We start from the raw sequence: 27194 nt of genomic DNA, 5'->3' as shown, positions 1-27194 counted from the left end.
CTGCCCCAGGCACTAGAGTGGCTCTGGTTGCGGCAGAGCGATGTCCCGGAGGGGCAGAGCATCGCCCCCTGGTGGGCAGAGTGTCGCCCCTGGTGGGCGTGCCCGGTGGATCCCGGTCGGGCGCCTGCGGGAGTCTGTCTGACTGTCTCTCCCCGTTTCCAGCTTCAGAAAAAAAAAAAAAAAAAGAGGTATGGGAGATATAAATGGTATATTTTTCTAAATTTCTCCTCTCTGAAAATATCATGCACAGAGTGTTTCTAAAGTAGCAGCACAATTTTAATATTTTAAAGCTCTAAATTTACATATGATAGAAATAATCTATAAACATAATATTTCAGAAATATTTTTAATAAAATAAATTTAGATATTTAACTTTCAACATGTCAGCTTTATTTATCATTCAATCTAATTGTCCAACTTACTGAAAGCATTCTCCATTTTTGATTCAGTGATTTTTGTGAGTCATTTGTCAACTTGATTTTAAATTCACTAATTGATCACCCATTAATATGTCTCAACATTCAATGATTGCAGCCTAAATTCATAAAAAGTGATAATAAACATGGCAGAGTCCATTTCAGTTCCTAAAGTGTTTTGCATTCATTACTGCATTTGATTCTTACATTTTTTTTGAGCTAAGTATCGTATTTTCTACTGCATGATGAATAAACATTTTCAACAAGTGATCTGCCAGCTAGTAAACAGTTCAAGCTGATAACCTCTGTTTCTCCCACTGCATATATTATACTTCCTTCCCTTGGGAAGATTTAGGGATGAAGATGGCTTATCAGTTAGATCCTGCTCATTCATTCATTTACTCATTCATTACAAATGGATACCCCGTCTAAGCAAGACATATGCTCAGGGGCTAAGTGTAGAGTAGTGAACAAAGTAGACATAATCTATGCTCTATTAAAATTAATAGTCTAATTGGGCAAAATATATTCAAAAAATAGAAAAATTAATAATTACTGTATAGGTGTTATAAATGGAAAAGTAAGGTGCCATGAAAAAAAAAATAAAGGAAAAGGAACAAAGGGAATTAATTTAGTTATAAATTAGAGAAAGTTTCATTGAGCAGGTACAACTGAGACCCTAGAGAACGAGCATGTGGCCACAAGCAAGATGGGGTAAGCATTGTTCAAGTCTGTCCAAAAACTGAGTCATAGGGACAAAGAGAACTTTTTTTTTTTCATGAATCAAGGCATTATTTAAAATGTCTGAGTGCCCTATTATAAAGACAGAGCAATTTTGTAAATTCATTTGTTCAAAGGAAGTATTCTATCCACCACATAGATAAGGCTCAACATTAAGTGGTCTTAAAGGTAGTGCACCTCTGGCCTGTGTTGTATGACACACTCAGAGCACACTAGATGTGAAGGACTTCAACAAATATCAAACAGCAGATGAAAACTATCAAATATAATTTAATGTCAATTTGTTTCCACCATGTGTATGTCCTGAACTTCAAAATTACAAAATTTCATATGGACATTATACCACCAGACAAGCTTGAATATAAACTACTAAATCCCAACATCCATGTAAAATCATGTGACTGTTTGTTTAATAGTGGTGAGAGGCACACCATACTAACTCCAGTATAGCAATACTGTTGTGATTTTTCTGGAATGTCTGTAGCTCAATTCCAGTGTCAGAAACTAGATGCATGCCTTAAACAGCGATTTTAAACTTGAGCTTCAAAATGAGATAACACACTGCATTTGCTTAAGGCAAAGGCTCTAATCTTATTTGGTTTTTATTTCCTCATTAAGCTAATGGCAAAGGAATTAAGGAACATTTTTAAATCTGTGGTTATGGGAAGCAAAGGCAGAAGGGGGTTTGCTCTGCTTTAAACAGAGGACCCTCATGTTTAATTTCAATGCCATATTGGAAGTCAAATGACAAAGTGAATAGTACACCTTTTATCTCAAATTCTGGCCAGAAATGCACTGATGATAACTATTATCAGCTTAATTTTATTTTAAAATTTTAATGTTGTAAAAGGCAATGGTAACTTGTAAAATTTCTTTCTGAGCAAGTTCATATAAGACTAAAGGTATGACTGAAAGACTGAAGAAATACTATTGGTCCTGCTTCCCTCATGAGAAAAGGACACCACCTCATTCCACATTGTCTGAGAAAACACCTGGAGTTTCAGAAATTACATTTAGAGGAACAACTTGAGAGTCAAGAAACATTAAACCTGAGCAAACATGCTAAAAAAATATAGCATATTTAAACAGAAAATCCCCACTTTAACTTCAGATACTAAAATTCAGAAAGCTAGCAGCCTCAGGACAAGATGCCAGAAGGGCTTTTGAGACAAATGATAAAGATTCACTATTGTCTTCTACAGGATGGAAAAGAGGGGGTACTCAGAGGACACGGAAAATTACTGGTAGTCACACTTTTAATTTTAAGAAATTTATTCTTAAAAATTTTATTCTGATAGTATGATTGTCTTTGATGATTGCTTATTCTTCATTTACATTTATCACTTTTTAAGGGCATTTTTAGATGAAAAAAATAGAAATGGCTGTAGGCCTCTTCATCATCATTGTCTATCCTGTTAATAGATAATGTGTGTGAATGTCAGGACAATTTATTGATACCACAGAAAATGTATCAAAGATGAACTTACACTTAACAACCATTAGTCTTGAATAAGGGATCACTGTCTAGAATCACAGAGTGACAAAACGTTTGAACAGTGAGACATGACTATGCTATGATGATGGCAGAACCAACCTGCAGGGGTATTTTTTAAATAAGTACATAAACTGCTTAAGGGGAAACTACATTAAAAGCTCTGTAAAACTATCTCTCTATGCCCTCTTTTGTTCTTAAGACCCTGAATTATAAAAACATCCACCAACCCAAGCATCTACTACTACCCAAAACTAGCAAAATACTTCCATATGTGTTATATTCTTTGGCTAACACAGTCCTGGAGAGTAACTGTAGTAGCCAGGGTCCTCCAGAGAAACAGAACCAACTGAGGAAGCTACCAAATCCAAAACTGCAGGACAGCAGTCTGGAGACTCAGGTAAGAGTTGTTGCTGCAACATGAATCCGAAGGAAGTCTTAAAGGCAGAATTTCCTATCCCTTGGGGGACCTCAGTCTTCCCTCTCTTAAGACTTTTTAATTGATTGGATGAGACTCATTCACATTAGGGGGCTACCCTGCTTTACTCAAAGTCTACTTATTTAAATGCTAATCTCATCTAAAAATACCTTTGTAGAAAGAGAATGACAGCTAGAAAAATGTTTGTGCAAATATTTGGGTTCTGTAGCTTAGCCAAGTTGACACATAAAATTAACCATCACACTGGCCCTTCTGAAAATAAGATGCTTTAGAGATATTTTCTGTGTTTTACTAGAATAGAGAATAAGTATTGTGTCCACTTTATTTTGGGTCCTCTTTGTTTTCCAACAGTAACTTTTGAAGCTATCAGAACTTCTACAAATGTCAAAACAATAACAGAGAAGAAAAACCCTATAATTACCAAAGTAAAAATGAATACCAGGCATAATAATGATACTGTCAAGTATGACTTGGCCATCAACTTTACTCTCTTATTGATGACATAATTATTTAAAATGTAAATTGACAATTAAATATTAATTTAAATGTAATCATATTGTAGACTACGGTAGATTCTATAGATAGTTATAATTGTTATTTTTTTAAACTCATCAAATTTTACTGATATAATCTGCAATGTAGATTAGTGTTTATAATTAGTGTCATACAATATTATGATTTGGAAGAAAAACTCTTTAACCTTTTTTTTTTTTTTTTTTTTTTTTTTTTTTTTTTTAATTTTTCTGAAGTTGGAAAGGGGAGGCAGTCAGACAGACTCCTGCATGTGCCTGAACAGGATCCACCTGGCACGCCCACCAGGGGGCAATGCTCTGTTGCAACCAGAGCCATTCTAGCGCCTGAGGCAGAGGCCATAGAGCCATCCCCAGTGCCCGGGGCCAACTTTGCTCTGATGGAGCCTTGGCTGCGGAAGGGGAAGAGAGAGACAGAGGAAGGAGAGGGGGAGGGGTGGAGAAGCAGATGGGCGCTTCTCCTGTGTGCCCTGGCTGGGAATCGAACCCAGGACTCCTGCATGCGAGGCCAATGCTCTACCACTGAGCCAACCGACCAGGGCCCAAACTTCTAATTTTACTAACTTTTATTAGTCTGTAAACCTTGAAATATCAGAGACATTAATAATGAAATTCTCTAGCACTTTGGTTAGTTTTTTCAATTGTTAACTTTTTTTTGTTTACTTTTGATACAGAAAGTAAAAAGTAATAAACAAGTGATCCTCAGGCGCTCTTTGGCCATGGTAGTGTGATGACATGTTGCTTGTCTAGAAAATCCTCTTCCCCCTCATCTGCGTTGCTCTCAGAAAGTGTCAGGAAAGATCGAATTTCAGTATCTTTTTCGGAAGAGCTGAAAATACATTAAAAGATCAATACACAATATACAGAACCAGGTTTCAACTCTTCATTTATCTTCTGATCAATACTACATGCGTAGAAGTCATTGGAGGCTGACAGATATGAGAGGGCTGCCTCAGACCAGGGCCGTCATTTTCAACGTGCCCAGTATTCCAAGCCTCCTTTTAATGAGAATTTCTCATCATTTTCCCTTTCCCAAGAAATAAAAGCACATCAGTACCAAGAAAGAAGATATTCACAGTCTCTGATTGTGTCTTTCACTGATGATTCAGAAGGTACTTGAGAGACTTGCTGAGCCTCAGAGTTATCATTAAGGACATTCATCATTGCATTTGCTGTTTAATAAAATCCCAATGAATAGACTGCCAGATAAATCACCTCTTTTGTGTACAGTAAATTAGGACTATGTGGATAACCAGTCATGATATACCAAAGCCAGAATTAATGACAACAATTATTGAGCTATTTTATTTTGTTGTGTTTTATTGTGGAAATGAAGCTCTATTGGGGGCTCTAGTGCACAGGGTTCTTGAGTTTAAGAAAAGGGGTAGAGTAGGGAACAAAGGGGAGCCTGCATAGTTCAGATGTTTTGGTCTTAGCTATCTAGAATGTCAGCCCATGTATGTCACTAAATAATATAAAATATCTGTATACGATTCCATGATGGATAAGACTGTTCTTTAAATTCTTTTACATAAAACAAAAGTAAATCAGCAGAGCCTAAACTCATGTCTATGGATCAGTACAGATCTAATTGTGATAAATATTTTTCAGTGGTAATGATGTTTTCATGATTCTTCATTTTAAAGTATTGTGTTTTATTCTGTTAATGTGTTCCCCTTATATTTTGTGGTAAATTCCCTTTTTTGATGAAATGGTAGTGACAGTAAGTAATATGCTTACTTTATTATTAATGATTTAGGGGAAAAATAGCAATTTTATTATTTTTTTCTTTTTACTGCGTTTATTGGAGTGAAACTAACAAAATTAGACCGTTTTCAGATGCACAACGCTACAGCACATCACCTGCACACTGCATGGTGTTTGCCACCCCACTCCGTATCACCACAGACCCCTTGTACCCTCGTTCATCTTTACACATCTGCCCTCCCCCAGCCATCACACGCTGTCGTCCATATCTGCAAAGGTTTTTTTTTTTCTTTTTTGCTTCATCCCTCTAAAGCATTCATTCAGCCCTCCTCCAGTTGCTAGCCTTTTCTCTGTGAGTCTGTCTCTATTTTACTTGTTAGTTCATTTTGTTCATTAGATTCCACATATGAGTGGAATTGTATGGTACTTGTCTCTTCACCTCTTTAAAAATAAATTTTAAGTAGTGTTAGAAATGCATAAATCCAAGAACCACAACTAAATGATTTCCTCCTTTAGAGAAAGGAGTAACACCCTTGATTTCCTTTAACTGCAAAGAAATTTACAATTCAAGGGACTTCTATTTACATTTATCAAAATCCTGCTTGTTCAAGGAATTTCAGTATGTCAATAGTAGCGTGATATGATGAACTACTTTTCTTAAGCATTTATTAGTATAACCTATGTTCCCTATAAACTTACCACCATCCTGAAAGCTCTGATCTTATATGAGAAAAGAATGAAATGATAACAAATTAAATGTGTTATCATTAACAGCCTGAACTTAATTTCAAGAAAAAAACCTTGCAATTTCTATTCTAAAAACTTTATTCATGGCCCTGGCCAGTTGGCTCAGTGGTAGAGCGTCGGCCTGGTGTGCAGGAGTCCTGGGTTCAATTCCCAACCAGGGCACACAGGAGAAGCGCCCATCTGCTTCCCCACCCCTCCCCTTCTCCTTCCTCTCTGTCTCTCTCTTCCCCTCCCATAGCCGAGGCTCCATTGGAGCAAAGATGGCCCGGGCACTGAGGATGGCTCTGTGGCCTCTGCCTCAGGCACTAGGATGGCTCTGGATGCAACAGAGCGACACCGCATAGGGGCAGAGCATCACCCTCTGGTGGGCATGCCGGATGCCGGGTGGATTCCGGTCAGGTGCATGCGGGAGTCTGTCTGACTGCCTCCCTGTTTCCAGCTTCGGAAAAATGCAAAAGAAAAACAAACAAACAAAAAAAAACACACACAAAAAAAACACTTTATTCACAATGAGTAAGATTCTATTAATGCAAAATATGATAATTTATTAGGTTCATTAATGAAAGTAGGCAAGTTGCTTTTCAATTTAAAAAGAGATAGTACTGAAGGATTATTAAATTCCATTTTTTTTTTAAATAAATTTTTATTAATGGTAATGGGATGACATTAATAAATCAGGGTACATATATTCAAAGAAAACATGTCTAGGTTATTTTGTCATTAAATTATGTTGCATACCCCTCGCCCAAAGTCAGATTGTCCTTCGCCACCCTCTATCTAGTTCTCTGTGCCCCTCCCCCTCCCCCTAACTCTCCCCCTGTCCACCCTCCCCCCACCCCTGGTAACCACCACACTCTTGTCCATGTCTCTTAGTCTCATTTTTATGTTCCACCAATGTATGGAATCATGTAGTTCTTGTTTTTTTCTGATTTACTTATTTCACTCCTTATAATGTTATCAAGATCCCATCATTTTGCTGTAAATGATCTGATGTCATCATTTCTTATGGCTGAGTAGTATTCCATAGTGTATATGTGCCACATCTTCTTTATCCAGTCTTCTATTGAAGGGCTTTTTGGTTGTTTCCATGTCTTGGCCACTGTGAACAGTGCTGCAATGAACATGGGGCTACATGTGTCTTCACGTATCAATGTTTCTGAGGTTTTGGGGTATATACCCAGTAGAGGGATTGCTGGGTCATAAGGTAGTTCTATTTGCAGTTTTTTGAGGAACCACCATACTTTCCTTCATAATGGTTGTACTACTTTACAGTCCCACCAACAGTGAATGAGGGTTCCTTTTTCTCCACAGCCTCTCCAACATTTGCTATTACCCGTCTTGTTGATCATAGCTAATCTAACAGGGGTGAGGTGGTATCTCATTGTAGTTTTGATTTGCATTTCCCTAATAACTAATGAAGCTGAGCATTTTTTCATATATCTGTTGGCCATTTGTATCTCTTCCTGGGAGAAGTGTCTATTCATGTCCTCTTCCCATTTTTTTATTGGATTGTTTGTTTGTTTGTTGTTGAGTTTTATGAGTTCTTTGTAAATTTTGGAAATTAGGCCCTTATCTGAGCTGTTGTTTGAAAATATCATTTCCCATTTAGTTGGCTGTCTGTTTATTTTTATATCAGTTTCTCTTGCTGAGCAAAAACTTTTTATTCTGATGTAGTCCCATTCATTTATCTTTGCCTTCACTTCTCTTGCCATTGGAGTCAAGTTCATAAAATGTTCTTTAAAACCCAGATCCATGAGTTTAGTACCTATGTCTTCTTCTATGTACTTTATTGTTTCAGGTCTTATATTTAGGTCTTTGATCCATTTTGAATTAATTTTAGTACACGGGGACAGGCTGTAGTCGAGTTTCATTCTTTTGCATGTGGCTTTCCAGTTTTCCCAACACCATTTGTTGAAGAGGCTTTCTTTTCTCCATTGTGTGTTGTTGGCCCCTTTATCAAAGATTATTTGACCATATATATGTGGTTTTATTTCTGGGCTTTCTATTCTGTTCCATTGGTCTGAGTGTCTATTTTTCTGCCAATACCATGCTGTTTTGATTATTGTGGCCCTATAATATAGTTTAAAGTCAGGTATTGTAATGCCCCCAGCTTCATTCTTTTTCCTTAGGATTGTTTTGGCTATTCGGGGTTTTTTATAGTTCCATATAAATCTGATGATTTTTTGTTCCATTTCTTTAAAAAATCTCATAGGGATTTTGATGGGAATTGCATTAAATTTGTATATTGCTTTGGGTAATATGGCCATTTTGATTATATTTATTCTTCCTATCCAAGAACAAAGAATATTTTTCCATCTCATTGTATCTTTTTCGATTTCCCTTAACAATGCTTTGTAATTTTCATTATATAGGTCCTTTACATTCTTTGTTATGTTTATTCCTAGGTATTTTATTTTTTTTGTTGCAATCGTGAAGGGGATTATTTTTTTGAGTTCGTTTTCTAATATTTCATTGTTGGCATAGAGAAAGGCTATGGACTTCTGTATGTTAATTTTGTATCCTGCGACCTTACTGTATTGGTTTATTGTTTCTAATAATCTTTTTGTGGAGTCCTTCGGGTTTTCGATGTATAGGATCATATCATCAGCAAAAAGTGATACCTTTACTTCTTCTTTTCCGATATGGATGCCTTTTATTTCTTTGTCTTGTCTGATTGCTCTGGCCAGAACTTCTAGCACCACGTTAAATAAGAGTGGAGAGAGTGGACAACCCTGTCTTGTTCCTGATTTAAGGTAGAAAGTCCTCAGTTTTATGCCGTTTAAAATGATGTTGGCTGATGGTTTATCATATATGGCCTTTATCATGTTGAGATATTTTCCTTCTATACACATTTTGTTGAGAGTCTTAAACATAAAATTGTGTTGTATTTTATCAAAAGCCTTTTCTGCATCTATTGATAAGATCATGTGGTTTTTGTTCTTTGTTTTGTTGATATGGTGTATTACGTTAACCGTTTTGCGTATGTTGAACCATCCTTGAGATTCTGGGATGAATCCCACTTGATCATGATGTATTATTTTTTTAATATGTTGTTGTATTCGGTTTTCCAGTATTTTGTTTAGAATTTTAGCATCTGTATTCATTAGAGATATTGGTCTGTAGTTTTCTTTCTTTGTGCCATCCTTGCCAGGTTTTGGTATGAGGGTTATGTTGGCCTCATAAAATGTGTTTGGAAGTATTGCTTCTTCTTCAATTTTTTGGAAGACTTTGAGTAGAATAGGAACCAAGTCTTCTTTGAATGTTTGATAGAATTCACTAGTATAACCGTCTGGGCCTGGACTTTTATTTTTGGGGAGGTTTTTAATAGTTTTTTCTATTTCCTCCCTGCTGATTGGTCTGTTTAGGCTTTCTGCTTCTTCATGACTCAGTCTAGGAAGGTTGTATTGTTCTAGGAATTTATCCATTTCTTCTAGATTGTTGTATTTGGTGGCATATAATTTTTCATAGTATTCTACAATAATTCTTTGTATATCTATGATGTCTGTGGTGATCTCTCCTCTTTCATTTTGGATTTTATTTATTTGAGTCCTGTGCCTTTTTTCCTTGGTGAGTCTTGCCAAGGGTTTGTCAATTTTGTTGATCTTTTCAAAGAACCAGCTCCTTGTTTTATTGATTTTTTCTATAGTTTTTCTGTTCTCTATTTCATTTATTTCTGCTCTGATTTTTATTATCTCCTTTCTTCGGCTGGTTTTGGGTTGTCTTTGTTCTTCTTTTTCTAGTTCCTTAAGGTGTGAAGTTAAGTGGTTTACTTCGGCTCTCTCTTGTTTGTTCATATAGGCCTGAAGTGATATGAACTTTCCTCTTATTACTGCTTTTGCTGCATCCCAGAGATTCTGATATGTCGTATTTTCATTTTCATTTGTCTGTATGTATCTTTTGATCTCTGCGCTTATTTCTTCTTTAACCCATTCATTTTTTAGAAGTAAATTCCATTTTTAAAATTTTTCTGACATATGTTTTACAGCAGAGAATTATCTCTTCACATTAAAGTAACATCTTCATAAGCCTTTTACTGAATCCTGATGATAGGTCAGCAAAGAACACAAACATTTTACAAATAATGGGCATATAAAATACACACATGAGGACAATCTTTCTTTGTATAGAATAGAAAATTAGTTGGGGCTTGTCAAAATTGTTACTATGCATTTTATTTACATATAAACTGCAGGCTTAACCTACCTCTGTTCCTCAATTCCACAGGGGTCTTTCTCGTGGGTCTTAAAGAGATCTAGGGTGGCCTGACTGATATTTAGTGAATCATTGTTGAAGGCTGGTGACTCTTCTGAGGTTAGGCTGGAAAGATTTTCTGAAGGATCTGAAATATTTTATTTCATGAATTGGCAATGCTTAAATTCAAAAAACGAATGCACAGCATACACCTCTAAAAGTTTATCCAAAGTAAACTATAAGTAGTATAAAGAGGATCAGAGATTCTTAATCATCTCTCAATTTTCTAATACTTGTGGGATGGGCAAAGTAAGACGTAAATTTGTTTTGAGATTCCTAATTAGGACATAGGTATCAAGTTCCTTAACCATATTGATTTTTTAAGCAAATTTCTTAATTTTATTTTTTCATCTTAATTGGAATATATTTGACATGTAAGTCTGTGTATACACTGTGTTGATTTGAAACACTTGTATATTGCAAAATAATAACCACCAGAGTGTTAGTTAACACCTCCATCACATCACATAAATGCCATTTCTTTTTTGTGGTGAGAACATTTAAGATCTATTCTCTTAGCAGCTTTCAAATATCTAATACAATAATATTAATTATAATCACCATGATGTATGTCAGATCTTCTGAACATACTCATCTTAACTGGAGGTTTGTAGTTTTGCTCAACATCCCCCAGCTTTCCCACCCCTAGGCACCTGGAAACCATCATTCTAGTCTGTTTCTATAAGTTTGGCTTTTTTAGATTCTACATATAAGTGATATTATACAGCATTTATCTTTCTCTGACTTATTTCACACAGCCATATTGATTTTTCAGTATACATTATACTTAAGGAAACTGTCAAATGTCCTGAGAATTCATAAAATTACAAAGAAAATCAAGTGATCCTCTTAAAGCTGGGATATCATGCAACTCTTAAACTTTTTTGGAACATTGAACATTTTATTATCCCTTTTTGTATTTTAAGAAAAAATAAAGGTTTATTTCTGTACACTCTGAGGCGAAGGTTAGTCTTGGCAAAGTTGCCCTTTTGTATTTGTTTCTGTTTTAGCTTCGTTGCTTTCTTTGAGTAGGTAATCATTTGTATGTGAAAGGGAAGATGCTTAAATCTTCTCCCTTTTCATAAAGCTGGCTTATGATTCAGCTTCAGTAAAAATTATAAGCAAAAGTATCTTTATATAACTACCAAAAAGTATAAAAATAAGTGATTACTATCTTAGAAAGGCAATAATGCCTTCTTTTTGTCATTGATACAATTCTAACTTGTACATAAAGGTTATGCTGACTTTTAAAATTGTCAAAATTACTGGGTGCTATTCTTCCCTTCATTTTGATGAAAGAGCCAAGGAAACATCCTCCTGATCAGAACAACCAAACAACAAACTGAAGATATTTTTTAAATTTAGTCATTACTTGAAGTTTTAGAGCAAAGAAATTCCCCTACTGATGATAACTTAGATCATTTCTGTTGTAAGATGTACCTCAATATATTTATAACTGGAACTGTCCTAAAGGTTATTTAGCCCACTGACTTTCATATTATGATACATGGAGAAATTCAAGAGGATTAAGGATGGGGCTACTGCTAAAGCAATCAGGAGGGCTTTCTTTGGTCTTATTCTATTTGGGGCTTATATCAGATTAACTTGAAGAAAAAGCAAAAGATTTCTCACTAAAATTTTTATTCTATCCCCAGTTGTTAAAGACTAGGAAGTTAGCCCTGGCCGGTTGGCTCAGCGGTAGAGCGTCGGCCTAGCGTGCGGAGGACCCGGGTTCGATTCCCGGCCAGGGCACACAGGAGAAGCGCCCATTTGCTTCTCCACCCCTCCGCTGCGCCCTCCTCTCTGTCTCTTTCTTCCCCTCCTGCAGCCAAGGCTCCATTGGAGCAAAAATGGCCCGGGCGCTGGGGTTGGCTCTGTGGCCTCTGCCTCAGGCGCTAGAGTGGCTCTGGTGGCAACATGGCGACGCCCAGGATGGGCAGAGCATCGCCCCCTGGTGGGCGTGCCGGGATTCCCGGTCGGGCGCATGCGGGAGTCTGTCTGACTGTCTCTCCCCATTTCCAGCTTCAGAAAAATACAAAAAAAAAAAAAAAAAAAGACTAGGAAGTTAAGGTCCCACAAAGGATTGGCAATTTTTGAAGTTCACACAACTACACAGTCAAAGAACTGGAACTAGACCTGAGCTCTCCTATCTCACCAAATATCATAAATCACTATGGTCCAGAATATAAATCTCTAGCTTTAGGCTACTGTCCTCTTTCCAAGTTTTCCACAAGGTAAAAAAATATGAGTATGCAAAACACCTTTACATGCCCTGATAGGAAATATTACCTGTGGAGAAACAGTCAGTTCAGGATTTGGAACTAGTAGGATTATAGTATTAAAACTCAACAGTGATGATTGGATCTAAATAGGTATTCAATTTCTGTTATATATTTGAGTCCTAATTGAATGAACACAGAGATAAATTAGATTCTTCAAAAAAAAATAAGCCTGTTTTTATATAATTATTCATTATCAGAATTATATTTTAGAACACCTTATCAAGCTAATAAATAGGAGCAAAGATGATATCACTTGATTTTTAACAGGGAAAAAAAAACTGCTTACAAAAGCCCTTTTGCAGATTAATGTTAAATCTTAAAGGTCCATTGTACAGCCTGAATGGGCGGTGGCGCAGTGCATAGAGTGTCAGACTGGAATGCGGAAGGACCCAGCTTCGAGACCCCCGAGGTCGCCAGCTTGAGTGTGAGCTCATCTGGTTTGGGCAAAACTCACCAGCTTGGACTCAAGGTCCCTGGCTTGAGCAAGGGGTTACTTGGTCTGCTGAAGGCCCATAGTCAAGGCACATATGAAAGAGCAATCAATGAACAACTAAGGCATTGCAACGAAAAACTGATGATTGGTTCTTCTCATGTCTCTCCCTTCCTGTCTGTCTGTCCCTATCTATCCCTCTCTCTGACTCTATCTCTCTGTCCTGTAAAAAGAAAAAAAAAAAGTCCATTGTACAAACACCAAAACCTCCTGATTTTCTAATACAGACAAGGAAAAAGTAGATGGATATTAATATAGAAATTTTACTTTGTAACTGTTAGGTCAGGTGACTGTTGAGAAATGGATTGAGATTGAGTTAAATAGTTTCTCTATCTGGAGTAAGAGTGTGTTTCTGATAATTAAATAATCTCTTATATACAATAATAAAGAATTAGAAAAAAGAGAAAAAATGACTAAACATAAACTTTTAGGGCAGTGGTAGTCAACCTTGTCCCTACTGTCCACTAGTGGGCATTCCAGCTTTCATGGTGGGTGGTAGCAGAGCAACCAAAGTATAAATAAGAAGATAGGTTTAACATAGTAAGTTGTTTTATAAAGATTTATTCTGCCAAACTTAGCACAAATCCGACATAAAGTACTTAGTGAGTAATTATTATTATATGCTTTAATTTGCTGTAACTCTGCTTTATAAATTTTAGAAAGTAAAGTTACTTCCCTACTTTATAAATCACCGTACCTTGGAACTGGTGGGTGGTTAGAAAATTTTACTTCTAAGAGATACAAAAGTGGGCGGTAGGTATAAAAAGGTTGACTACCCCTGTTCTAGGGTATATTTCTAAAACACAGGTCACTGAAAACACATTTATGTAACTATTCTGCATGAAAAGAAACACATATAAATAAAAAAATAAAGGGAAGAAGGACTAAAAAATATTAAAAGTTTAAAAACATTAAAAAGTAAAAACTTCATAAAATGGCAAAGCAGCAAATAGGCTATTTACATGAAGAACCAAAAACAAAACAAAAATTTCTAAAGGAAACTTTGTTTACAGACTTTCGCTAGGTACTGCAAAATGTGTGTGTGTGTGTGTATGTGTGTGTGTATCTCCCTGTTTCATTACCATGACTCTTAGAATGACCTCCAAACTCCTTATTGTAGTAAGAACTAAATTCTCATAAATATAAATATAATATTTAAAACATATTTGAATTTAATCATTAGACAATTTTATGTTAAGGCCTATTATTATATCCATTTTTTATACATAGAAACAGATGCAAAATGAGAGTAAGAAAATAATTTGCCCAATGTCACAAAGCTGGTAAGTGGTTTTTAGTTTCAGAACCAGCTCCCCCTTCCATCCCTGCTGCCCCGGAGCCCAGCTCTCAGCCACCCTGCTCTGCTGCCCCTTCTCTCCTGACTCAGCAGGAAGCTGTGACTGCACACACATCCCAGTGGTGGCCACCTTGCCTGCTTCTGAAATGGCTCTAATATCAGCCACAGCAATCTGAATTGAAGGGAAACACTTTATTTAATGTAGTTATTTTCTGTCTCTTCTCTTCCCAGCTCCTTTGCAAAGTTGTTTTCCACAGAACTTAGTGGAAGTAGATGCACTCTAAAGCTAACAGAAAATGGGTCAAAGTTAGCTGCTTACAAAAATGCAGCTTTCACAGGGACATAAACACATTTACATTTGTATAAGAATAAAATTGTGTGGCTGTGCCTGCATGAGACCAAATCTCAAGAGTTTACCCAGACTGCATCCTAAGTAGCAAAGTGTGGGTAGAATTTTTCTGCCCATTGATGCTAAATAGAATACAAAAAGCCTTGTGCAGAATCAGTAAATTTTCTAGAATGGGGCCTGATTTCACTACAGCATCTGTCAGTTCACTGACTGTTGGGTTGATTCAGCGGCTGTGCCATCTGCCTTCCTCAGCTCCAAGACAGTCTCTCAAAGTTGTGCACTCTTCCAAGGCTAATCTTCCCAAATAAAAAGAGAGTCATTCCTGGGTCAAATATGTGTAAGTGACAGCCTTCTGCTCATTGACCAGAAGAAAAGCCCTGTGATTCAAGGCTGAGCAGTGTGTGCATGCTTTCTACTCTGTGCTGGTGTTCCTGTGCAAATAGTGGGCCTAGTGAAGGAGAAAGTGAAAGAAACAGGGCAAAAGTGAAGCATGCAAGAATAAAGTGATAAAGGCTAAGATGAAATTCAGTGGTTAGAAATACACATACAAAAAGACTATTTTGCTTCTAAGTACTGCATTTCATTTGTAAATAATGGAATTTAGCAGTCCATCAAAATGAGACACCCTTAATTTTCTGATTAAAAACTCAGTGGTGTCTGATCGGGTGGTGGCGCAGTGGATGGAGCATCGGACTGGGAGGTGGAGGACCCAAGTTCGAGAACTTGAGGTCACCAGCTTGAATGCAGGCTCATCTGGTTTGAGCAAGACTCACCAGCTTGAGCCCAAGGTCGCTGGTTTAAGCAAAGGGTCACTCGGGAAGCTGTAGCTTCCCATCAAGGCACATATGAAAAAGCAATCAATGAACAACTAAGGTGCCACAACAAAGAATTGATGCTTCTCATCTCTTTCCCTTCCTGTCTGTCTATCCCTATCTGTCCCTCGCTCTGACTCTGTCTCTTTCTCTCTCTCTCTCTCTCTTTCTCTCTCTCTCTCTCTCTCACACACACACACACACAAAGGGTGACCCTTTTAGATCCAGATCAGACCAAACATGCTTCATTTTACAATTTGTCTTTAGTGTAAGGGTTACTGCTCAGTAGATTTACATTTGATTAGTAATTTAGAGTAAAGCAAATGAATGATGAGTAAAGATGGATCATAAATTGTTTTCCCTCAACTTCTTACAAAATGATTTGAAAAGCAGAAAAATCAAAATAAAGTATAATCGTAACATGAAGCAAACAAAGAAAGGCTACAAGTATTAGCACAGGCAGCTAAATATGAACAAGCTAAGGAATGGAGGGTATCACACACTGAGGAGCCTGCTTACTTCACTGGTAAGTTTCAGTTCCAGACACCGAAGGGAACACAGCCTGGGCTCATAAGGAGTTTAACACCTTTTTTCCCACTGTAGAGAGGAAAGGCCATTTTTTTCAGCTCCCCAGATTACAACTGGGTCAATCCTCAGGCTGTGGGGGGAGGTGATTCCCTGCTTCCACTTTAAAGCATTCACAGAAGTCAATATGGTGGCCAAAAACACCTGTCAATCTAGCCTAGAAGAAGGATCTGATTGGTTAGTGAGAGGAACCAACATAAGCCCACAGGAAAGATTAAAAAATTGATTGGTTGGCTTAAAGAAAAGCTAGTCCTTTCTAGCCCCACAATATAAACACAGATCTCAGAAAGAACCAGTACTACCCTTCTCCTCTCCCTTATGAACAAAGCTTGTTTCCAGATGAGTTCTTCAAGCAGCCATGGTCCTGAAAGCTGTCTGTGGGCTGCAGCCCTGATCTTACAAGTACAGGGAGTCCTCAGGTTATGACGCAGTCCAGTTCCTACAACAGTGATGTAACCCAAATTTTGGTGTAAGTAAGTCAAAACATACCTTATCCTAAGTCAGTTCCCTATCCTAACACAGTTGTAAAATCATAATCTAGAGCATAAAAAAAAGTAACTCAAATATACAAAGAACTCATAAAACTCAACAACAAACAAACAAAGAATCCAATAAAAAAATGGGAAGAGGACATGAACAGACACTTCTCCCAGGAAGAAATACAAATGGCCAACAGATATATGAAAAGATGCTCATCTTCATTAGTTATTAGAGAAATGCAAATCAAAACTGCAACGAGATACCACCTCACACCTGTTAGATTAGCTATTATTAACAAGACAGGTAATAGCAAATGTTGGAGAGGCTGTGGAGAAAAAGGAACCCTCATCCACTGTTGGTGGGAATGTAAAGTAGTACAACCATTATGGAAGAAAGTATGGTGGTTCCTCAAAAAACTGAAAATAGAACTACCTTATGACCCAGCAATCCCTCTACTGGGTATATACTCCCAAAACTCAGAAACATTTATACGTAAAGACACATGCAGCCCCATGTTCATTGCAGCATTGTTCACAGTGGCCAGGACATGGAAACAACCAAAAAGCCCATCAATAGATGACTGGATAAAGAAGATGTGGCACATTTACACTATGGAGTACTACTCAGCCATAAGAAATAATGACATTGGATCCTTTACAGCAAAATGGTGGAATCTTGATAACATTATACAAAGTGAAATAAGTAAATCAGAAAAAAACAGGAACTGCATTATTCCATAGGTAGGTGAGACATAAAAGTGAAACTAAGAGACATTGATAAGAGTGTGGTGGTTACGGGGGGGAGGGGGGAAAGGTAGAGGGAAAGGGGGAGGGGGAGGGGCACAAAGAAAACTAGATAGAAGGTGACAGAGGACAATCTGACTTTGGGTGATGGGTATGCAACATAATTGAATGACAAGATAACCTGGACTTGTTACCTTTGAATATATGTATCCTGATTTATTGATGTCGCCCCATTAAAAAAATAAAATTATTAAAAAAAAAAAAAGTAAGTCACACAAAAAGGAAAAGGACATAAATATGGAAGCCATGATAAGGATCAAAAAGTCACCAAACAAAGCAACACAAATGGCGTAGGGAAGCTGGGGACACCAACTCCCTTCCTCACACGCCATGTTACTGTGTATTCTTCCGCCTCACGCAACCAAACTAGTCTGCCCAGGTAGTCCACAAGTACAACATTAACAGCAGAGGCTGACACTCACATCTCAATTTTTTCAAGTTTTATGGGAGTGAGTGTCGTAAACTCGAAAGATCATATGTAAAGACTGTTGTAACCCAAGAACCTCCTGTATAGGCACTGATCAGACCCTGAATGAACTAAGCTTTGATATGAAAGAACCATGACATAGAGTTTCTGGACCTTAATCTTCATACTGGGATTAATGAAGACAAAATTGGATGTTTTCTTTGGCAGGATGGATGGAGGTGAGACACTGGAAACCCGTGGGAAGCCTTCCATTTTAACCTTGAATAAGTCTTACTGTGAAAGCATTATTTCCTCCATATATGAGTCCTATAAAATGCCTTTTCTGTGACTCTGTAAAAGAACACCATTTTCAGCAGCAACACAAGTTCACCTAATAAACTTTGATAAGGGGCAACCAAAGAAATAAACAGAAGATTCATTGAGGTATAACTGAGTGCTACTGCTGTCACCCCCTCCCTCCTCTGTATGCAATATGTTAATAATGGGAAAGGGGGAGCCATCTAAAGTACTGACAAGTCTCACCAATACCATACCAATTTGGAGAAAAGTGGGTAAAGGGGAACAAGAAAACTTTTGAAATATTTTTAAAGCCCCTAAATACCCACCATAAGATCTGAGCAGAGGCAAAGAAACTGTAAACCTGCAGATGTCCCTGCAGTGACAGAACACATTTCAAACCAGGTTCAATGAAATTCGGTATTTAATAAAATCCTAAAAAAAGATAAGAGAACCCAGGTTATCCAGCAAAGGAGGCTGAGCTCCCAGCCCTTCATTCTATGCTCTCCAGGACTTTGAGCTGCTGGATACAGAAAAGTGCAATAGCCAATCCACAAATGAGCTCCAAGGAGAAGACTGACAGATCTTAGCAGAGGTGGAAAGCATTTCAGGGACAATGCAGTCTCACTATATCAGAAAAGACAGAGGTATATGCAAAGCCACCCACAAAAAGTAAGAACAAGCCTGACCAGGCGGTGGCGCAGTGGATAGAGCGTCGGACTGGGAAGTGGAGGACCCAGGTTCGAGACCCCGAGGTTGCCAGCTTGAGCGCGGGCTCATTTGGTTTGAACAAAAAGCTCACCAGCTTGGACCCAAGGTCACTGGCTCGAGCAAGGGGTTACTCAGTCTGCTGAAGGCCCACAGTCAAGGCACATATGAGAAAGCAATCAATGAACAACTAAGGTGTTTCATCCTGCAACAAAAAACTAATGATTGATGCTTCTCATCTCTCCGTTCCTGTCTGTCTGTCCCTGTCTATCCCTCTCTCTGACTCTCTCTCTCTGTCTCTGTAAAAAAAAAAAAAAAAGGAAGAACAAGTAAGATACAAGAAATGATAGCAACTAGCTATACAAACAGACAAACTAGAATCCAAGAATCCATAGCATGCAAAGCAAAAGCAAAGAATGTTTAAGTAAAAGACCAATCTGGTAGAAAAAAAAATCAAGACAATAAGAAAATTCCCTTAAGTCTTTTGGCTACAAAAGAAATAATAAAAACAACTTTTTAAAAAGGGTAAAACTAGTCTCAGAGATCAAACATGTCAGACACCAAAAAAGAGAAAAAATAAATGGTAACCTGTTTCTGGATTAAATCCTATACTAAAAACAATAAGAAAAAAGCTATAGAACATCAAGACAGTTTTAAAAATTAGATATGCACTGTGGATTAGAGAATCATTATATCAATGTCAAATTTCCTGATTTTGATCCTTGTATTGTGGTTGTGCAAGAGAATGTTCTTGTTCATGGGAAACACACTGAGAATTATTTTTTCAATAATGGGTCATAATGATATAGCTTCTCCTTAAATGGTTCAGGGAAAAAGAGCTTTGTGTGTGTGCATGTGTGTGTGTCTGTGTGTGTGTGTACACATATGTGCAATCAGGGCAAAAGACAAACAGCAGAGAGAATCTAGTGTATACAAAGAGTTCTTTCATTTTTGCATTCTTCCAAACTTTCTGTTAAGTTTGAAATTATATCATTGTAAAAAATTTCTGAAAAAAAAATTTCTGAAGAAAGTCAAAGCAGTACTTTTAGAGAGCTAATTTATTAAGTCAATTAACAAAGAGTGAATTATAGCCAGCTGAAAATTGAAATTCTGACATAGAAACCACAATTGAGAAAATCACAATAAATGCAAAGGAAGGTAAAAAAAATGGATAAAATAGTTGAAGAAAATATAAGTAAATATATTGTACAAAGAGGATCCAACATAAACAAAATAGGTTTCTCAGCAGGAGAAAACTAAATAGAACAGAAAAACAATTTAAATGTACAATAGCAGAAAATGTCTCTAAAAATAGAGAGGAACTTTATTTTCAGATAGAAAGAGAAACTTCTGTTTGAAGAAAGTCTGCATTATTAAAACTGAAATATAACTCTGGTTCAGCTTCTGAATTTCAAAGATATGAAAAACATTTTTCAAACACGCAGTGAAGAAAGACTGTCACATGCAAGAGAGAAGGTGAAGTTAAAAATTAAGGTGACCTCAAACTGCTTTGGAGCAGAATTCATACCCAGAAAATGATGAGTCAGTATGTAAAAGGTTTAAGATAAAAGGGATCCGAGGACATTACCCTCAACTAATTTGCATTCAAATATAAAGGTAGCAGCCATTCTGAAACATGAAGGAACTGGAGAAACTGAGCTACCACTGGGCCCTACCTTGGGGGAAAAAACTATTTGACAACTACATTCAATCAAAATTCAACTAAACAAGATTTCAAGGGAAAGCTGTGCTAAGGGACTGACAAGTATGATATTCAGGACAATAGAGAAATGGTCTACTAAGTGCAATAAAAAAAATTGTGGTCCACTAAATTCATCTAGCTAACTTACTTATCAATCATATAGGTAAAACAAATACATACTAAGGAATGCCATAATCAAAACTACTAGAGAAAAATCAAGATAAAAAGCTCAAAATTGATAGCAAAATGTTGGTACCAATCATTTTCTCTATATGAATATTCACAAAGAAAAAATATAAAAGGAAACCTTGAAAAAGTGAAAAATTATCCCTGGTCCATTGGCTTAGGGGTAGAGCATCAGCCCGGGGTATGGACTCCTGGGTTTGATTCCTGGTCAAGGCACACAGGAGACGTGCCTGTCTGCTTCTCCACCCCTCCCCCTCTCCCTTCTCTACCTCTATCTCTCTCTTCCCATCCCACAGCCATAACTCAATTGGAGCAAGTTGGCTTCAGGTACTGATGATGGCTTCATGGCTTTGCCTCAGGCATTAAAAGAGCTCAGTTACCAAGCAACAGAGCACCAGCCCCGGATGGGCAGAGCATAGCAGGGTATGAACCTTGCTGGGTGGTCCAATCCGGGTATATGTGGGAGTCTGTTTCTCTGCCTCCCTGCTTCTCAGTTAAGAAAATAAAATGAAAAATTATAACATTACTGTAACAGAGATGTACTCAATACTATCTATAATTATATGAGGTTAAAAATAAGAAATAAATGAGTTCTCATCTTTTATTATAAAGATTTAATTATTATTGTTTAAAATAAATCATAAAGTTTAAAATGGCCTTAATTATTACTGGAGTTTTTGTTGTTGTTGTTGTTTTTACTTTTTTTCCTTAACTTTTAAAGGGATATTTTTTAAAAATTATGTGTTGGACCATACAAAATTGCCAATATTTCACTGTTTTCTGTTTATAAAAATACAATTTCACAAATTTCAACTTAATAATTTTGTGATGAAAAATACTTATTTGAAATGTATATTTTCCTTTAGTTTCACTTTAATTATATCTGTCAAAGTGAATAAATACATAACTTTTAAAAATATTATGTAAAGCATGTCTATTTTTTATAAAATTATTACTATCTTTCTTGCAATCTGTTTATTCTTTTAACTGTAAATTTTATATGTATACTTATGATATAAGCAGAGAAGTTTAAAATGATGTTCATCAAATTTTAATAATGGTTGTTTTCAGACTAGTAAAACTTTGTGGGAATTTTGGCTTCCATTTTATTTTATTTTTTATATTGCTTGCACTTTTCAAAACCAAGATATATTCTTCTTAGGAAAACAGCAAAGTCATTCGAAAGCCAATATCACTAAAACACCAACAAAAACATCCAAGGGAGGATTGTGTGGAACACACAGGCCCAAAGAAGTTTCTGGCCTTCCTCTTAGATTTGCTGCTGTTTTCTCTACTGTTTTCTATCAAACTGTGTGAACAACTTTCTGATGATAATTAAGATTTCTTCCCCTGATGTTCTGTTACTGAATCAATACTTTGTAAATTCAAGAATACGATTGATTTGCCAGACTACATCCACTGAGGTTCAGGAAGCAGAATGCACAGATATAACTTCTCCAACTGGTGTGTTAACCGGCAGCATTGGCATGAACTGGATACCTAACTGTGGGATGTGCAGAATCGCGAGCCCCACCCAAGACACACTGAGACAGAATCTGCATTCTAACTAGGTCCCTAGAGGCTTTCTGCACATGGTGAAGCTTAAGAAATGTGGCTTTAAAAGATTGAACAGCTTAATTCTTCAAAAAGGATGTTGGGCAACAGCCTTCATAATACTACACACATTAGAAACTCAGTGGGTTTGCAGAAAAGAGAAAAACATTTTTTTTTCTGTCCACATGAAGATTCTTTTGCGATACAATTTAACTATGTATTATGTGACCTAAGAAGGGACTATCTGTTGTGTGGCTGGCATCCACACATAACATTTTCAGGGTTACCTTGAAGGATATCCAAGGAAACAGACACATTTTGTTTGCTAGCTTGCTTTCTTGGAGCACAACATAAAGAATCAGGCCAAAGGCAGAGTTAACATTGTCTACAGTGAAAAAAAAAATCAGCATTACCTGCAAGATTTCTCAGTATGTTTAATTCTTTTTCCAGACTGCCTAAGGCTTCTTGATCAGCAATACTGTCTGAGAAAGGCTCATTGTGGTCAGTAACATCAATGTGTTCAATTTCTGAAATTTCAGAAGCAGCTCTGGATAGTGATTGAGCAGTGGCACTTCTTGGTGGAGGATAAGAGGAGGAAAGACAGCTGGAGCTTCTTTTAATAGAGTTGGAAAGTGGAAAATTTGCTGTTGAAGGTCTCTGTATTGTCTGGCCTAAAATTAAAAATAATATTTTTTAAATCATCTGCTTTTAAAATTTTGAATGAGTGCATGCTTGAAGACACAAAATATCAGCCCACCCCCAAACTTAAAGCAGTTAAGTTCATACACTAGTGTTTATAAAAAGTTGAATTTTAGATTATCATCCATATTTTACCACAATATATGAATCCCAAATTACTTTTCCCATGTCATAAGGAACCCTTCTGGGTTATTTTTCCCTAATTTTTTCTACATTAACAAGAAGATAAAATAATTACTAAAGCAAAACATCTGCAAACTAAGTCAATTCCAGACCAATTCAAGACTCAACCTTACCATCTATGCCATAGCCAACTGCTGAGCCATGTTTCTGAAATTCTAAGATGATGTCACCCTGTACCTTTGCAGAGAAAAAACCCCATAGGATAAACATGGTGCCAGTTCCTAGTGAACCAATTTTACTTGATGGCATGTAATTTATGCTTATATTAGAACAATCATGGATACAAAATAGATTAGTATTTTGATTTAAAAAAATAGAGAAATTGATATCACACCTCAAATTTTTCTAAATACAAGTTTACTCTCTGCTGCCTTACAGAGCACTTCAGTGGAAAAGTTCCAGGAGCACAGATTTAAGTCACATTATTACTGTGTTCTCCAAGCATAGTCACAGCTTTATCTGGATACATTTCAAACATGGTTTCTTCAAAATGTGTGTTTCTTTGATGGTAGAAAAAATAGAATTCCTTCAAATTTTATAGTAATACAACATAATTAAATATAATTAGGCATTGTTCCAAGATTCTTTAATAAAGGAAATTTTCAAGGTATAAATTTAGAAATGTATAGGACAGGTAAAGTTTTAAATGTACTGATTCATTCTTCTGATTTAAACATATTTATATTAAGTATAAATAATTTAAATTATAAGATAAGACTGCCTTCCCTTAACACAAGTTAGCATTGTATAAAATGTTAAATTCTTTAGAGAAGTGCTATTGTCATTATCATAAAGATTATAATTTGACTGAATATATGGCATATATTATAGCATTATGCCCAATCTATTGACTCAAAAGAAAATGTAAAATCAGAAGAGTGGCTATAGGCAGTTGTAATGTATTAAACATTTAATGACTACTGAGTTATTCTTTTTTTTTCCCTAACTTTAAATATCTACTTTGAATGTAGCTAGTACCCTAAGAAGAATCTTAATGCCGTATGTAATTACTTAAGCAATTAAAACTAAGGTAAGTCCCAAAGGGCATCAATTTTAATGAACATTTCAGAAATCAATTTTGAAAACAATTTTTGTTGGGATGAAATTATGAATAAATTAAAATAAGATCCTAACCTTTTGTGTCTGTTTGTGTTCAGAGACAATTTTGAAGAAAAGTAACTGACACAAATATGCTTATGTTTTAAGAAATAGAAATGTAAATAATACTAAGAATTATTTTAATGACAAGAATTTGGAATTTGATTTTCCCTTTTTACCTATAATATGTAAACAAGAAATATTTTACTCATAGCCATCTAGAAAAGGCAGTAAGAGCAAGAGCAATAGAAGTCAGGGTGAGGGAGTGTAATAGCAATTCAGCTATATAAATAGAAAGTTCTGGATTAATCGAAAAAACCATAGCATTCTATTTGTATTGTGTTAGGTCTTGGCCAAATAAAATTTAAAGAGATATAACACTCATTAAAGTAACACAAACAAAAGATGTTACTAGCAAGAACTGGACTTCTGCCCACACAGATAAATAGGTGAGAAATTTTTTTTTTTTTTTTGTATTTCTCTGAAGCTGGAAACGGGGAGAGACAGTCAGACAGACTCCCGCATGAGCCCTACCGGGATCCACCCGGCACGCCCACCAGGGGACGATGCTCTGCCCATCTGGAGATTCGATCTGTCGTGACCAGAGCCCCTCTAGTACCTGGGGCAGAGGCCAAGGAGCTATCCCCAGTGCCCGGGCCATCTTTTGCTCCAATGGAGCCTTGGCTGCAGGAGAGGAAGAGAGAGACAGAGAGAAAGGAGAGGGGTAGGGGTGGAGAAGCAGATGGGTGCTTCTCCTGTGTGCCCTGGCCGGGAATCGAACCCGGGACTTCTGGACGCCAGGCCGACACTCTACCAGTGAGCCAACCGGCCAGGGCATTAGAAAATTTTAACATAATGTAGATGTTCTTCAGAAAATTCAGGGTAGTACAAATACTTGCCGAACTCTTATAACAACATCTGGTTGCCATAGTATTTGAGGTTAATTGATCCCAATTAAGAAAAAATAAAAGCAAACCAGGGATGGTTCAGACTTATGCTTAGCACACAGCAAAGAAATAGACTATCTTTCTTAATGAAAATATATTCAAAGTGTAAGTTAGAGTAACAAACATGCAGAGAGAAATAGAATGCTCCAATTTGGTCCTTGATTTCACTCATTTATATCATTTTTTGTAGGTGAGGATGTCATTCTTTCTAATGTTTATTGTGTAAGTGTATTAATGTCATTGCTAGGGTTAAGATTTGGATGCAGTTAAGGCTGGCTTCAATAAAAAATGCCACTATTTTAGGAGTCATTCTATACTGTTTTTTTAAAGTCCAGTTCATAGATTATAAATATAAGAAGTTACTTTAGGAGAAATTTCTGCTATCATGACAATGTAATATTGGAAAATTATAGATTAACACTGATCAGTTTTACTTTAAATATAGCATAAGAAACTGTCCTGGGTATTAGCTAAAGAATATATGTTCAATGGTTACTAATAAAACCATGCCAAATATTGGAAAGAAAATAGAATGGTGCCATATATTAACGGGCACAAGAATGCAGATAAGAATATGAAAATAGAGAGTGACGTCACGGAAATGGCGCCGTGAGCAGCGCATCCAACAGATCTCCCCAAAATCTCAACAAATTTATCAACTAGAAACAGAAAAATTTATCCTCGGAGCATTCCGGAGTTCCACACACACACTGAAAGCAAAAGGACTGTTGCTGAGGAGAGAGCACACCTGTGGTGAGTCAACCCACACGTGCAGCTGCCCGCCCACACTCGGGGACCGCAGCCTGGGCACTGGCAGCCGCCTCAGCATACCCTGAGAAACCACGCGTGCGCCCCGTGCCGCGGTCCCTGACCACTGACGTGCGGAGAAACCCCGCGCGCGCCCCGTGCCGCGGTCCCCGTCCACTGGCGTGTGGAGAAACCCCGCGCGCACCCCGTGCCGCGGTCCCCGACCACTGGCGTGCGGAGAAACCCTGTGCGCGCCCCGTGCCGTGGTCCCCGTCCACTGGCATGCTGAGAAACCGCGCGCGCGCCCCGTGCCGCAGTCCCCGGCCACTGGCGTGCCGAGAAACCGCACGCGCGCGCACGCGCCCCGAGCCGCGGTCCGGGAGGAGCGCCAAGGCTGTCTTTCTTAGTCAGGAGATTCTCTCCGTGGGCGGGGCACCTCACCCAGCCATTCAAGCTAACAATCAAGCGCTGGGGGGAGGGGCATGCAGCCAGCCTGAAATACTTTCTGGAGCACAGCTGCGGATCCAATCAAAGAAATTAGCTTAACCCACGAAATCTACGCACCCGCGGGGCTCTAAGTGATAAGATCTCTCCCAGTTCAGCGATCCAAAACAAGAGGCGTGATATTTTTCAGTGCCTTTCGCTAAAGGGGCGGGGGCAACTTCTGATTGACAGAGCCTCCATATTCAGGGATATACCTAACAAGAGGGACTTGGCAGATATTAAGATCTATACAGCAAGCAGCGAATAGGGCATCTTCTTCCCAGCCAAAACAGACTACAAAGTGTAGAAAGCCTGGGTTGAGTGGTCCAACTGAATGATAGGCGCTGAACAGTCACCTTGACAAAAATTGACTCCCAGCCCCACCTGATTACGCTGGAGGCTCTGACTACCAGAGCCTTACCCAGAGCCTTGCACTGAGTGAGGATAGAGTGGGGATTTCCCAGCTCTTTGAGCCTCTTACTCCCCAGTCAGAAGCAGTGGCAGCCTCATAGCTGGATCACCAGGCTGCTAATTCAGGAAGGGGAGACTAGGAAAGAGACTCCAGGAAAGCAAACTCTCTCATTGTTGGACTTTGCAAACGTCAACAAGCCTTGACTACCAGCAAGACTAAAGCCAATTATATGACATTGCCATAGAATCCCATCAACTGCAAATTCCTACCTAAGAGTGACACAGGGGCAGAACCTGGGGTACAGAGTCACCGACCAGGAAGAGGGGGAGAAAAGAAAAAAGGAAGAAGTTA

The 27194-nt window shown here is 37.6% G+C and overlaps 1 protein-coding gene and 1 non-coding gene across 2 annotated transcripts in view; both read right to left on the bottom strand.

Moving 5' to 3' along the window:
• Positions 1–4084: 4084 nt before the first annotated feature.
• TRNAA-CGC (transfer RNA alanine (anticodon CGC)) lies at positions 4085–4160 on the bottom strand. The gene has a single exon. It is a non-coding gene; the product is annotated as a tRNA-Ala (tRNA).
• A 160-nt stretch (positions 4161–4320) lies between these two features.
• The window catches only part of ZBBX (zinc finger B-box domain containing), a 143716-nt gene continuing 120842 nt past the window's right edge, over positions 4321–27194 (bottom strand). The window contains exons 15-17 of the mRNA XM_066346930.1: positions 22688–22945; positions 10276–10411; positions 4321–4447 (exon numbers count right to left, since the gene is read on the bottom strand). Coding sequence (XP_066203027.1) covers positions 4321–4447; positions 10276–10411; positions 22688–22945 — 521 coding nt within the window. The remainder of the gene's footprint in view (positions 4448–10275; positions 10412–22687; positions 22946–27194) is intronic.

Source organism: Saccopteryx leptura, chromosome 8 (assembly GCF_036850995.1).
Source record: "Saccopteryx leptura isolate mSacLep1 chromosome 8, mSacLep1_pri_phased_curated, whole genome shotgun sequence".
Lineage (NCBI taxonomy): Eukaryota > Metazoa > Chordata > Mammalia > Chiroptera > Emballonuridae > Saccopteryx > Saccopteryx leptura.
Note: the sequence above shows the minus strand (reverse complement) of the source record. Positions and strands in the feature narration are given on the sequence as shown.